Below are 15,699 nucleotides of genomic sequence, written 5' to 3' on the forward strand. Positions count from 1 at the left end.
ATGGTAAAGGCCAGGGAATTGTGGTCACTGTCTCCGAAGTACCCACCCACAGAGATCTGTTACCTGACCCATTTCATTGCCCCATCCCAGTATGACTTCTCCTCCAGTCTGCCAGTCGACAGAACCTTCTTTCTTCTGCCAAAGTGGATGACCTCCCATTTGTTCACATTATAATCCATCTACCATGTCCTTACCAGTTCATCTAACCTGAGGTCAGGGAGAGCAGCGTGGAGCATACCAAAAATGCTAGGGCATTTCAAGATAAATAAAAGGTAGCGTTGCGACTTTTAAAAGAGTATTAAGGTGCACAGGAACCCAGGGCCTGATGCCAGCTTATTGAGAGGCATCTTCAAGAAGACCACAATCTTGACATTTTATTTGGAGGCCTGCATGCCTCAATGACCCGGAGAGTTATGCTGGCTGGAGACAGGGCTCTTGGTAGGATCACCCATGCCAAACAGGTCAAAGAGTAGAGGCCAAACTAAGTGTCCACCAGTTCTCCAGGTTCAGGGGTTCAGCTCAGGGCCAACAACCCTGAGTGGTAAAACAAACCATAACAGAAACAGCAATGAAGAATCCTTCTACATCTCAGTGCAACAGTATTCCCAAGTCTCCACCTGGGACTTTTGTGACTGACAGTAGTGAAAACAGAGGGGAAGCTACTGACACGAAGGAAGCCCTGAACACCCGAGATGGACAACCTTCATTGCTGCCTTAAGTTCCAGTGGCATAATGTGCAATAAGTAACAGAGGCAAGATATTGCTGGGGTCTGGACAAATATCTTCATGTCCCTGGAGGACTAGCTAGTAGCTAATATTGTTCCGTTGCTCAAAGGAAATAGGAGTAATCCTGGAAACTAGACCAGAGTCTCAATTCAGCAGTTGGGGAAGTTACTGCAGAGGATTCTTAGGGATATGGTTTATGAGCAATTGGAAAATCATGCCCAAATTAGGGACAGTAGTGTGGCTTTGCAGGGCAAGCATGGCAGTTTACATAATGCTGTTGCAGCACCAGTGACTTGGGTTCAATTCCACTGCTCTGCAAGGAGTTTAAGTTCTCCCATAACCACGTGGGTTTCCTCTTGGTGCTCTGCTTTTACCTCCCACATCCCCAAGATGGGTTAGTGGGTGTAATTGGGCAGCACAGACTTCTTGGTTCAGATGTTTGAGGTGGTGACAAGTGATGAATGTAGAGCTATAATGACAGTCAGTGTGCTAAACACCTTCACCAGCCTGTCTACTTGCCTGGCCAATATTAGCAAACCGTGCATTTGTGCTTTCAGGTCCTTCTGTTCCACAACGCTCAATGCCCTGCCATTTACCGTACAGGTCCCACCCCATTTTGAACATCAAAAATTCATCACCTCACACTTAACCAAGTTGAAATCCATCTGCTATTCCTCAGCCCATCGCCCCAACTGATCAAGGTCTATTAGCAAATCATTGCAACCTGCTTTTCCAGTAAGAACCTCCCATTTATATTCATCAGCAAATTTGCCAACTGTGACATTCAGTTACGTAAATAAGAGATCCCAGAGGTGAACCCTGGGGAAAATTGAACTGGTCACAGGCTTCCAGTCTTCAACCATCACCCTCCACTTCTTATCATTGAGCCAATTCTGAATCCATCTTAACAGCTCCCCCTGAACACCATGCAACCCAACCTTCCAGATTAGCCTGTCACACAAAACACTGTCAAAAGGTCTTACTGAAGTTCATATAGACAATATTGACTGCCCCACCTTCATCTATCTTCTTAGTTACCTCTTCAGAAACCCTCAGATTTGTAGACAATCTCCCAAGCATAAAACCATGCTGATTATTCCTGATCATGCCTCGACAATCCAAGTAATGGTCAATCTTGTCCCTCAGAATTCCGTCCAGTCATTTCCCTACAAGTCAGGCTCACCAGCCTGTAGGTCTCTGGCATGGTCTTGCTACCCTTCTTGAAAAATAGAACACTAGTCACCATCCAGTCTTCTGGAACTTGAGGCCAACAAAGCAAATATCTCTACCAGGGTCTCCACAATTTCTTCCCTGGCCTCCCATGAGGTCTGGGTGTGCACTGCGCCAGACCCCAGAGATTTGCCAACCATCATGTGTTCAGGCTGCAGATATTTCTCTGCAATGTGCATATGATCCAAAACCTCACTACTTATTGCCTTCATTTCATTGGTCTCCATGATAAACAGACAGGAGAAGTAGGCATTAAAAATTTCAGACATCTCTTGCAGCTTCACAGATCAGCATCTCTGATTGTCTTTAAAAGAGGATCTAGTCTCTCCCCAGTCACTTCATTAATTTAATACAACTGAAGAATCTCTTGGAATTATCTTTAACCTTGCCTGCCAAATCCATCACATACCTTCTCTTTGCCCTCCTCATTTCTTGCTGAAGCCTGCTCTTAAAAACTTTAGATATACTTTGACATTTATTTTTACCCAGCTGCCCCAAAACAATGTACACTTCCTCTTTTCCTGTCCAGAGCATCAATATTTCTCTCACCACCACCCCCCCACCCCCCCCCCCACCAAATCCAGCAGGGTTCACTGAATTTGGTACGTCTACACTTTACACTAAGATGGCTGCCTCTGGATACAATCCTTTTAAAAGCCTCCCACTTGCCAACTGTTCCTTTGCATTTAGCTAGAATCAACCAGTTGATCCCAGCTAGATCCTGCCTAATGCCCTCAAAGCTGGTCCTGCTCCAGTTCAGCATGTTAACCAGTGGGCCTGTTCTATCTTATTATTGTACTGTATTTTTATCATATATTGTATGAGGAAACAGTCTTGAGTGTCACAGATCAGGTAAGTAGTAGAAAAATCTTCCCAAGAATTGAGCTGCCTGAAACTAGATTACAGGTTTAGAGCAAAGAACAAGTAGTTCTACTTGGCGGGGGGTGGTTGTCAGAAAACATTAACTGGCCAGAGGGGGATCAGTGGGTTAGATGTCCAGTTTACTTGTGGTTTGGTGCCCTGTGTAAAGGTTTCACTGAGTCTCTTACTTCCTCTGCTGACCTTGATCTGCCAAAGATCGTGTGGTGGCTGTCCGTGCATCAGCTTCCCCATATTAAAATGGTTACGCACAGACATTCTCTATTAAAGAAACCCACCCAAATATCCTGCATTAAGCAACAAGGTGATCCCGGATCAATCTCTACAGCCACCTAAAGATCCACCAGTAGCAACCCTCATTTTAATCTCAGCCTAATCAATTTACAATGACCAATTAACCTACCAACCTACATCTTTGGACTGAGAGAAGAAACTGGAGCACCCAAGGGAAACGTACATGGTCATGGGGAGAATGTACAAACTCTTTACAGTGGCAGCAGCAGGAAATGAACCTGGGTCACTTTTATTGCAAAGCATTGTGCTCACGACTATGCCAATGGTGGAGGCAGAGAGTCGCACAGTATCTGAAAAGAAATGGAAAGTGAATGGGAATCACAAAGGCAGGGAAGCCTGTAGACCAGGAGTTCCCAACAAGCCATGGACCAATACTATTAAGCAAGGGGTTTGTGGACCAGGGATTGGGAACCCCTGCAAGTAGACCAAGTGCCTGTTTGACTGCACATTCATTCAACACCCAGACCCACAGCAATGCTGTCATTCCCCTCACAAGATACCTGACCAGCCGAGTTCCTCCAGCAGCTTGTTTCTTGCTCCAGATTCCAGAATCTGTGGTCTTTCACTATACACCTATCACTGCAAAATATCTTTCATGTCCTGAGGTGGTGAGAACCCCTATTATTTAACTGCTGTTGTTCTCTATAAACACATACTCGTAACCTGGGGTTGGTCCATCAGCTCAGGATTGTCCATCACTTACATCCCAAGAGTCCTCCACCCCTGGATCGGGGGGGGGGGGGGGGTTACCTGAAATAAACCAATCACATTGTCCACCTTTTATCATGAATCAGAGGCATTAACGAGCTCTCCTTTATCTCATGCTTCTATCTGATGCTACTAGGAGCTGTGTGAATTCATAAAGAATTACCAGCAGCAAGTTTTAATTGTGACTCATTAGAAGTGCGAACACTCGAGTCAAGTATGAGGATCTCCAGAGGGGTTTTCTATTGGTGGGTCTACAGGTGGTTGTATAGGCTGATCCAAGATCAGCACAGGACTTAATCCACAACGTTAAGGGTGGATTTCTTTAATGGATAACATCTGCACCCTCCAAGAGGGCCACAACTTTGTCATAGCATTTGGAGGCTTGCGTGCTTCAATGACCCAGAGAGCTATGTTGGGCCGAGTCAGGGCTATGCGCTTTGGCTCTTGGTAGGTTCACCCATGCCAAACAGGTCAAAGGGTAGAGGCCAGACTGAGTGGTCCACCGGTCCACCAGGTTCAGAGGTTCAGCTCAGGGCTAACAACCCTGACTGGTCAAACAAAATTGTTACAGAAACAGCAATGAAGAATCCTTGCACATCTGAGTGAGATGGGATTCTCGAATCTCCACCCCAGGACTTGCATGACTGACAGCAGTGAAGCTACTGACATGAACACTAAGAGATGGAGGACTTCCAATGCTGCCCGAAATGTCAGTGGTGTAATAGGCAATCACGTCACTTGTCTGCGACTTCATTTAACTTGGGGAGGCTGATGCACAGGCCGCCACCACACAGTCCTGGACAGATCAGGGTCCTAATTATCCACTAATCTGAAACACTGCTCCCTGCAAATTTTCAGCCACAAATTCTCCTGCCAAATCATCTTTCCTCACTATCACATGGCACAGGCAGCAATCCAGAGATTACTACACTTGAGGTCCTGCTTTTCAGGTTTCCATTCAATTCGCTACATCCTCTCTTCAGGACTTCCTGCCTTTTCCTACCCACATCACTGGTACTGATATGTACCACAACCTCCAGCTTTTCTCCTCCCCCTTTAGAACACATGGACTCGATCCGAGATATTCCTGACCCTGGCACCTGGGAGGCAACATACCATCCAGGTGCCTTCCACATCTGCAGAATCTCATGTCTGTTCTCCTATCAACACTGATCTGTGGAGCCTTCAGAGATAATAAATACTTCCACCCAAATCCACAGTTCTGCATCTGCCAGGATGCAGTCCAGGTTTGTAACATTGCAAGGTTGCAAGCTAGTTTGTGGAGTGAAAGCTCCCCTGAACCAGATCATCTGGTTTAGTGAAGATGGTTGCAAGATGAACATTACTGGGTCACAGTTAGAATTATATAGCCTAGCAGCCCATCTCAGCTATACTGACCTTTTTGTCCACGTTGGGTTCAAACACCTGCCAATTCACGTGCCCGTCTTAAACTGAATCTGCTTCCTCCACTGGCAGCAAGGTCCAGATATCACCCTGTGTGAAATTTACTCATCACCAAAACCCCATTCTCACCTTAAATTTGTGTCCATCTGTTTTTGATAGCCCTACCAAGGAGATACGTCGGTAGCAGGGTGGAGATGCGTCTCTGCCAAAAGTAGTATAAGCCGCTCCTTCCCACCGCTAGCCTACAGTTCTCCCTTGGGTAAGGTATAGCATCTGCTTGGTTCCCTCCCCCCCCGCCACCCCGATCAGGGTCCTGTGAAGCCAGGGGAGCAGGTGGTGGACGGTTGTCTGTGCAGTCCTGGTTATGCAACCAAGCAAACAATCTCTGAAGAGGATTGTGAATGGCTGGGTTCACCTGTCTTGAAAGGACATTGCCCAGAAGGCAGCAATGACAAACTGCACCTGTAGAAAAGAAATTTCGAAGAGCAGTCATGGAAAGACCATGACAACGCATTTCACTGTGCTTTGATGTGCATGTGACAAACTAGAATCGACCTTGAACCTTGAGATGGGGTAGTAAGAATCTTTCTCCCCGGCCGTCGTCATGCTGGATGTGCTGCATTGTTGAAATGCGTTGCTTGTGTTAACAACGGTGTTCTGGGGGCAGTCTGTAAGTGTCGCCACACTTCAGCACCGACAGAACATGCTCACATTGTCCAGCAGAATACAAATAGCAACAGCAAAGCAAGCCCCACTCTTCCCTCCCATCCACACAGTCCTTTCACCGCAGGATAGGCCTCTCGTGGACTTGAACTTGCAGACATCGGGCTTCCACTTTCCCAGCAGACTTGGCTCCAGCCAACCGGCCTTGACTTCCGATTCAGCACACAGTCTTTCTCATCGATGCCAGGGTGCGTCAATCACCAAACACTCTAGGCCTTGAACTCTGGACTTGCCGATTTGAGCCCAGGAGGTCATTGGAACTCGTTCCTTTTGCCTACATGGAACTTAGACTCTGGAACCCACCGACAACTCACTGACCCGGGGAAGGGGCTCTCATCTACTTTCTGCAGGCCCGACTTCTGACCACTGGTCTTTGAAGACAAACAGACTCAAGACTCCAACCTGAGGGATTAGACTATGAGGAGAGATTGAGTTGCCTGGGACTATACACGCTGGAATTCAGAAGGATGAAAGGAGATCTTATAGAAACACAAAATTATGAAAGGGATAGATAAGATAGAGGCAAGAAAATGGTTTCCACTGGTAGGTGAGACTAGAACTTGGGGACATAGCCTCAAGATTCAGGGGAGTAAATTTAGGATGAAGATGAGGAGGAACTGCTTTTCCCAAAGAGTGGTGAAGCTGTGGAATTCTCTGCCCAAATGAAGCAGTGGAGGCTACCTCAGTAAATATAACCATATAACAATTACAGGATGGAAACAGGCCATTTCGGCTCTTCTAGTCTGTGCCGAACTCTTACTCTCACCTGGTCCCACCGGCCTGCACTAAGCCCATAACCCTCCATTGCTTTCCTGTCCATATACCTATCCAATTTAACTTTAAACGACAACATCGAACCTGCCTCAACCACTTCTGCTGGAAGCTCGTTCAACACAACTACCACTCTGAGTAAAGAATTTCCTCATGTTACCCCTAAACTTTTGCCCTTTAACTCTCAACTCATGTCCTCTTGTTTGAATCTCCCCCAGTCTCAATGGAAAAAGCCTATCCATGTCAACTCTATCTATCCCCTAATAATTTTAAATACCTCTATCAAGTCCCCCCTCAACCTTCTACGCTCCAAAGAATAAAGACCTAACTTGTTCAACCTTTCTCTGTAACTTAGGTGATGAAACCCAGGCAACGTTCTAGTAAATCTCCCCTGTACTCTCATTTTTATTGACATCTTTCCTATAAATTCAGTGACCAGAACTGTACACAATACTCCAAATTTGTCCTTATACAATTTCAACATTACATCCCAACTCCTAAACTCAATGCTCTGATTTATAAAGGCCAGCATACCAAAAGCTTTCTTCACCACCCTATCCACATGAGATATCTTTAAGACAAGGTTGGATAGATTTTTGCATAGTAGGGGAATTACGGTTTATGGGGGGAAAAAAAAGGCAGGTAGATGGAGATGAGTCCATGGTCAAATCAGCCATGATCTTATTGAATACTGAGCAGGCTCGACAGGCTGGTTGGCCGACTCCTGCTCCTGTTTCTTATCTCCTTATCACAATGGAGTCTTCGGCTCAGTGCCAAATTGGATTGCCCTAAAAGGAGTTTATATACACTTTTATACACTTCTCATCATGCCTCTCCCTCACTGTCCTTCCGAAGGTCAATAAGCCTAGCACATCCAATCTTTCACCCATAACTAAAGTCTTCCAGACTGCTCTGTGCATCTACTCTGCACCCTCAATTCACTCTATCCTCCTGACCGATCAAAATGGCGCACAATGCTTGTCCTTGGACCCAGAACATGCATGGCCTTCACCAATCATGAAGAACATAGAGAGGTGATGTCAAGCAACTGACCATACTGTGCCAGGGCATCAGTGCCATCTGTCAAAGAACAAAGACCACAGCTTCTCAACTCCAGGCCAGGGTGTAACCCACTCGGCCAGAACTAGGTGGCTTCAGGAGGACTCCCAGATTGTCAACTATGACTACAAAGGGATTCACAAAGAGGAAGGGCCTGGAGTGAAGGATGAGAATCAAACTGTGGGTCCATGCCCAATGTTACTGAGCAAGGCTGGAGTGACAGATGCAGAGAGCTGACCAAGAGTGCAAGAAAGGCCAAGGGTAAAAGGTCCCGGGGAGCAGAGCATTCCAGTAACAGTTCTGACATTGCTGGACCCTCACTGGCTTCGACACTTTAGATTTGCCCTTTGGGTTCACGCAACTAGTTCTATCTGCCAGCTACATTAGGGATTGAACAAGGACAGCTTATGCAACAGTTCTACTGAGCTGCAGGACATGTGCCTTCATCACCCTGCTGAGATATACCCAGAGTAGTTCAGGGGTAGGTCACGTCCTTCTCTCCACATTACTCCCGGTTCATGGAGTCGCACAACAGGAAAATAGGCCACTCAGCCCAACTTGTCTATGCCAGAGGTCCCCAACCTTTTTTGCACTGCAGCCCCGTTTAATAATGACAATATTCTTGCGGACCAGCTGACCCGGGGGGCGGGGGGGGGTGTAGGGTTGCCAATGGACAAGAGTAGCAGTCAAATACATTGTGTTTACCCCGAGGAAGACTACAATGACCATGAAGTCTTGTGCGGGCACCAGTGCGCATGCGTGTACGTGCTGATTTTTTCCCCACAAATCGTTTTTGGTGATTCTGTTCGGGGGGGGGTTAATCACGACTGAACTATAGGTGATAAGTGGCTAATACACTCAATTTCATTTCTAAAAGGGTTTATCTAACGACTTTAATAGTAAACACACAGCACATATTTTCCTCCCATGAATATAGTGATAAGTCAATTATCAGGGGAGGACAGGGGAGCTTGAAGTAAATGTTGAACGAACTTCCAGTAGAAGTGGTAGAGGCAGGTTCAATATTATCATTTAAAGAAAAATTGGATAGGTATATGGACAGGAAAGGACTGGAGGGTTATGGGCTGAGTGCAGGTCGGTGGGACTAGGTGAGAGTAGCGATCGGCACTGATTAGAAGAGCAGAGGTGGCCTGTTTCCGTGCTGTAATTGTTATATGGTTATATAGGTCACTTATAAGTCAATAGCATCATAACATTTTAAGTAACGTTTGGATATTAAACACACAGCACATATTTTCCCCGTATGAACATAGAATCATTGCAACACACCAATATCGCTGAATCAGTGGGAGCCCTGGGCTTGTTTCCCTGCAACATCGAGGGGTGATGGGAGACAGCGATACTCGAAGGGGGTTCCTTATGTCCAGTCTATTCCGTAATTTAGTTTTCGTTGCATTCATTGCAGAGATATGTTGGAAATGGAAGCAATGTTTTCAGTGCTTTCCTGGCTATTTCAGAATATTTAACCTTGACTTTGATCCAGAATGCCAGCAGAGATGTTACGTCAAACATACGTTTCAGCCCACCGAGTTGATCTCCTTCCCGCGCTGACATGGATGACGCACGGGTAATGACCTCACATGCGTAATAGCTCAACAGTGGCCGTGACAGGGAATGAGGAAAGGTGCAGCTGACTCCTATTGCCAAATCATATAGTTTCCTCGTGGCCCGGTGGTTGGGGACCGCTGGTCTATGCCAACCAAGATGTCCATCTGAACCAGGGGTTCCCAACCTTTTTTTTTTATAAAAAAAAAGCCATGGAGTTTTATGATGAACCAAGGGATCTGTGGACTCCAGGTTGCGGATGCCTGATCTAAACTAATCCCATTTGGACCAGCACCCTCCAAACCCAACTACACAAATATCCTTCTGAAACTCGTGAGCGTACCTGCCGCTACAACTTCCTGGGGCAGCTTATTCCATACACACCTGCAGATCCCCTTTAATCCCGTACCCTATACCTGTTGACTGCTCAGCCCCAGCGCATTCGCCAGGTCCTGCCGCTCTGATGCGGAGACATATCTCTGCAGCTGGAAACGATGCAGCAAAACCTTGAGCTGCTCCGCAGTGAAAGTCGTGCGACCCTTGCATATCTTCGGCACAGACTGCGTGTTTGAGCCGCCTTCCTTCAAAGGACCCAGCCATGTGGTTTCTCTCGCATCCAGACCACCCTGGGAGTCTGCCTGAGACAGCAGAACACGGGGAGCTGAGGAAATAAGAGACCAAGTCAAACTGCAGTGAAACAGTAAGCAGCAAAGCACAAGTACGTTAAACTTCTGACCCATTCGTCCCCACTGGCGGTTAATACGAATCCAGCAGAACCAGAGTGCAAAGATATTCACTCTCACGTCAGTGGTCATCAGCTGCAAACTCCACTCTCCAACTACTGACCGCATCCCTCCCCCTGGTGGATGCACTGAAGCAAACCATTAACAGGGCAGGGTGAGACCCTGACCCAGTCATTGAGCTACCATATTTCTGAATCCGTACCATCCCCAAATCCAGCCAGTTCTCAGCTCATCAGCATGTCAAGACCTTAGCGAGGCCTGTGTCACGTCTATACTTTCTGCAGCCTGTCCCTGCTGGAGCTCCACCGACCCACCTCAGGGACGCACTCACTCTCGAGTGATGGCTTCAGAACAAAAGCTCTGGTTTCAGGGAAGTCTCTGCACCATTTTCAGAGTTGGAGAACCTCCAACTATTCAGGAACACACCACACAAGCTTACCTGGACAAAGCAAGAGGCTGAAAACTCCATGCCTCCTCAATTCCCTCCTCCAGAACAATCCATCTGCTTTATCTTGGTTAACTGGTGTAGCTAATGGCTTGTGATTCAATCCCTAGATTTTTGCATTAGTCTTCACAATGGAAGACACAAGCAGTATGCTAGGCATTCGAGGGGGCGGAAGTCTGAAGTTGCCACTGCTGGGAAGAATGTTCGTGGGAAGCAAATGTCTGAAAGCAGATAAATCACCTAATCAGATGGTGTACAGCTCAGTTCTGAGAGAGGTCACTGGAGAGACTTGAGGCATTAGTAATGGTCTTTCAGAAGCAGTTGACTCTGGCACACTTCCGGAGGAATGGAAAATTGCAAATGTCACTCCACTCAGGGAAGGAAACTTAGGCCAGTTAGTCTAACCTCAGTTGTTGAGAAGACGTTGGAGTTGATCAAGGATGTGGTTTCGGGGTACTCTGAGGCATATGACAAAAACGGGCCGTAGCCAGTATGGTTTCCTCATGGGGAAAAACTTGACTGACAAATCTGTTGGAATTCTTTGAAGAAACAGCAAACAGGAGAGGCAAAGAAGAATCAGTGGATATTGTGTACTTGGATTTTCAGACGGCCTTTTGCAAGGTGCCACACAAGGCTGCTTAACAAGCTATGAGCCCATCTATTACAGGAAAGATTCGAACATGGATGAAGCAGTGGCAGGTTGACAGGAGACAGGGTGGGAATAAAAGGAGCCTTTTCTGGTTGGCTGCCACTGACTAGGTGTTCCACAGGGGTCTGCGTTGTGACTGCTTCTTTTTACATTATGTTAATGACTTGGATGATGGAATTGATGGCTTTGTGGATGATATGAAGAAAGGTGGAGGGGTAGGCAGTTTTGAGGAAGCAGAGAGGCTACGGAAGGACTTAGATTAGGAGAATGAGCAAAGTGGCAGATGGAACACAGTGTAGGGAAGTGTATGGTCATTCACCTCGGTAGAAGACAAGACATCCCACCCTGCAAAAACTCATTTCAGGGAGGTAGCACCACCGCCCTCGCCCCCGACATCTCCCTCTGGTCGACCTCCAAGGGTGTATGAATACAGAACATTTGATTACGAAAGAACGCCATTTATTTTATCATATATTGAAACTATTTACATACATATATATATACACACACATATATATATATATATACACACACACACATATTATATATATATATATATATATATATATATATATATATATATACACACACACACATATATACACTATACTTTTTTTTTTGAGTATTTTGTTGGCAGTCTCAATGCTAATAGCTAAATGCTAATGCAAATAGCTTTTCTATTTCTTTTGCAAACTTTCCTTGTACTGTGATGTGACAATAACTGCTGTCTTGGCTGATGAGCTGGCATAGTTTTTGCTATTTCTGAATCATGAAACATTTTCCTGAATAGCTTGCCTGTGTGCTTACACACCTGGAATGGCAGGTTATGCTCAATGATGAAAGATGTAAAGTACACCTCAGCTCTGGTGACCTTCTCTGTCAGACTTTGGTTTTCTGCTGAAAAGAACTGTGAAATACTTGAGCAGCCTTCCCTGCGCTTAATATGTTGTGGTCCCTAAAAGAAATACGTTGTGGTCCCTAAAAGAAATAAAAGCATAAGGTGTATCCTTATTATATTGTCTTATGTAGTACTTAGCCAGCTAGTTTAAATAACGTTAGCTGTGCTAATGAGCGAATGACACCTGTTAAACTCACCTCAACATGTCTTTTACAGTCATTTAACCCACCACAGGCAATAGAAAAGTCACTGTTGCAAACAGTGCAGCGAGCAACATTGTCATTATTTTTGACCCCTATTAGGCAAAGGTACACTTTAGTGTAGTCTGGGGTGAAGTGCATTTGATATTTTCTTTTTTTGGAACACTCTGCCATGGTGCTGCAGGACACTCGCTACGTCTGTCACTCGCTCTCTCTGTCTCTCTCGCTTCCCATCTCTTAAAAAAATTTTTTTTTTTTTTTTTTTTTTTAAAATCATCAATTTCAGGGATATTGTATATAACTTGCAGGCGTCAGGGAGCCGCTATCAATATGCGGGGAGACTCCTGGAACTTCTGGGAGATGTGGATGTCTGAAAAGAAATAAGAGTGTAGACTCTTTTCTAAATGGTGAGAAAATTCAAAACTGAGGCACAAAGGGACTTCAGAGTCCTTTTACAGGATTCCCTATGGGTTAATTTACAAGTTGAGTTGGTGATGAGAAAGGCAAATGTGATGTTAGTATTCATTGAGGGGGTTAAAATATAAAAGCAGGAATGTAATGTTGAGGCCTTTATAAAGGCCTCAATTGGATTATTGAGCAGTTTTGGGCCCTTTATCCAAGGGTGTGCTGTCATTGGAGAGGGTTCAAAGGAGATTCATGAAAATGTTCGTGATTGAGTGGCTTGTCATAGGAGGAGCTTTTGATGGCTCTGGAGTTCTACTCACTGGAATTCAGAAGAATGAGGAGTGACCTCATTGAAGCCTATCAAATTTTGAAAGGCCTTGGATATGAGGAGGATGTTTCCTGTGGTGGGGGAGTCTAAGATCAGAGGACGCAGTCTCAGGATAGAAGGGCATCCTTTTAGAACGGAGATAAGGAGCAATTCAGTTTGCAGAAAGACTTCCACACCTACACACAGGCATCCTGGCTGTAAATTCCAGGGAAAACAGTGATCACAGCTGCAGAAGGAAAGCAGGAGTTTTGCCATGAAGCACTACTGTGGTTAATGGTCAGAGTTTAGATTCAGACTGAGGAAGCACCAGTTGGACCATTGACCATGCCAACTCTCAGTAGAGCAAACATTGTGTCTATCCAAAGTTCACAAACCATTTCTGAACACCTATCCCATTGTCTGCATTTCCACCAGCCTTTCAGACAGCTAATCCCAAACCCTATCCAAGTGAAAACCTTCTGCCTTTTGCACAAAGTTTTAAATCTGTACTCCTTGGTTCTTGTCTCAACCACCAATGGATACAGGTTCCCTCCATTTCACTTGTCTGGACACCCCACGATCGTGCCCTTCTCTCGGCAAATTAAAAGCTTTTTTGCTCCTTTGTATCTTTATGCGATTTCCCAGTAGACCAGAGAACAGCCACCACCATTCCTCCGTTTAGAACATAGAACCATAGAGGTCCTTCAGCGTACAATGTATAACCCTACTCCATGATCAATCCAACCCTTCCTTCCTCCACAGCCCATAACCCTCCATTTTTTCATACATTTGTCTATACAAGAGCTTTTTAATGTCCTTAATATATCAGCCTTTCATTAATAGCAAGTTTTGGAGTAGATTCTTAGTAACAGGATCTATTCAAATTTGGGAAAGCATGGACTTTAGGAATTGTCAGCATGGCTTTGTTTGGGGAGAGGTCATGCATTAAAAATTGGATTGTATTTTGAGGTGGTGACGAAGCTGACTGAGGGTAGGGCAATGGGTGATCATTGTATAGATATTAGTAGACCATTCAATATTGATAGGCTGACCCACAAGGCTAAGGCACCTGGGATTCATGGTGACAGAGTAGAAAGGATTCAAAATTAGTTTGGTGATAGAAGGCAGGGCAGTGATGGAGAGGTTTCATTCTCGCTGAGATTAGTGATCAATGGTGTTCCACAGGCATTAGTGGGCCGATTGGCAAGTTTGCAGGGAAAACAGGGAAAGAAAAGGTGGAATTGTGGGTAGTGAGGAAGATTGACAAAGGGCAGCAGCAGGGTATAGATCATCTGAAAATATAGTCAGAGAAATGGCAGGTGGAGTTTAATTGGTATACAAGGGTCTTCATAAATCGAAGTATTGAATACAGAAGATAGGTTGTTACATTGAAGTTGCATAACATGTTGGTGAGACCAAACTTAGAGCATTGTGTGCAGTTCTGGTCACCTGTCTATGGAAAAGATAAGATTAAACAAGTGCCGAAAAAAAAACTTGAGGGTCGGAGTTATAGGGAAAGATTGAATAGGTTAGGACTTCATTTCTTGCATTTATTCTATGCGGCAGGAAGTATACACAATTGTGAGGCAGGCTTAGAGTAAATGCAAGCTGGCTTTTTCCACAGAGGCTGGGTAACACTAGAACTAGAGGTCTTAGGTTAAGGGTAAAAGGTGAAACATTTAAGAGCAACACCAGGGAGAACTTCTACACTCAGAATGGTGCGAGTGTGGAATGAGCTGCCAGTGGAAGTGGTGGATGTGAGTTTAATTGGAATATTTCAAAGTCTGGACAAGTACATGGGTAGGAGGGATATGGTCCAGGTACAGGTCAATGGGACTCAGCAGAATAACAGTTCGGCGCAGACCAGAAGAGCTGAGGAGCACTACAACACAGATGCAGGCTTTGTAACTGAGGTGTTACACTTTAGGAGGGCAAACACACGAGGAAAGTGTACAGTAAATGGCAGGACCATTGTGAACATTAATATCCAGATCATAGGAGTGCAAACGTCCTTAATTGGGGCCACAAATAAGCCCAAACTTCTAGTTCAGTTTGTTGTCAATCATACACCAAGCAAGACAACACCCACACACAAGTAATAAGGTCCATTTATAACACGTTTAAAAAGCAAGCAGTATAATGCTACTGGGGTTTCTATCACCGCATTTAGTTTATATCCACCCTGTTTTCAATTGCTTTACACCCCTCTGCTAGTCTGTCTGATTAGCTGCTTTAGTACCTCTTGGCCAGTTCTTCATCTCTTAAGATTCGAACCATCCATACACCTTAATCAACAGCAAGGAAATACGAATGTTCACCCATTCTCCGGGCTGGAGAACCACCATTTGCCACTCCTCTGCACTGAGGCCAACACTTCCCCCTTAAATTCCACGGGGTTTGCTCACCAGCCAACTGAAATGTAGTTCACTGTGCAGTAACTGCACACCAGGAGTTGTGGCAGGTATGAACTCTGACATTACTATCAGCATAGGCCTTGGTTCCAACAGAATCACTTGCAGTGGGAGCAGAGAACAATGTTCTCATTTAGAGGATCCTAAACTTCCGCCATACTCAAGTTGGTCTATCACTTGATAAATGAGGCTGGGCAGTAAGATGAGAGATCCATTCAAGACAAGCAGACCTTATGACACCACTACAATCTGCTCACTGTGAGAATGTGTCTTGCCTGTTT

General features: G+C 45.3%; 1 protein-coding gene across 2 annotated transcripts in view; it reads right to left on the reverse strand.

The window, feature by feature from the left end:
* Positions 1–15,699, reverse strand: part of LOC140197909 (uncharacterized) — a 65,179-nt gene that overhangs the window by 14,754 nt on the left and 34,726 nt on the right. For both annotated transcript variants that reach the window (XM_072258509.1, XM_072258508.1), the window contains exon 3: positions 9,777–10,021. In XM_072258509.1, the coding sequence (XP_072114610.1) occupies positions 9,777–10,021 (245 nt within the window). The remainder of the gene's footprint in view (positions 1–9,776; positions 10,022–15,699) is intronic.

The sequence above is a fragment of the Mobula birostris genome, chromosome 5, assembly GCF_030028105.1.
Source record: "Mobula birostris isolate sMobBir1 chromosome 5, sMobBir1.hap1, whole genome shotgun sequence".
In the NCBI taxonomy this organism is placed as follows: domain Eukaryota; kingdom Metazoa; phylum Chordata; class Chondrichthyes; order Myliobatiformes; family Myliobatidae; genus Mobula; species Mobula birostris.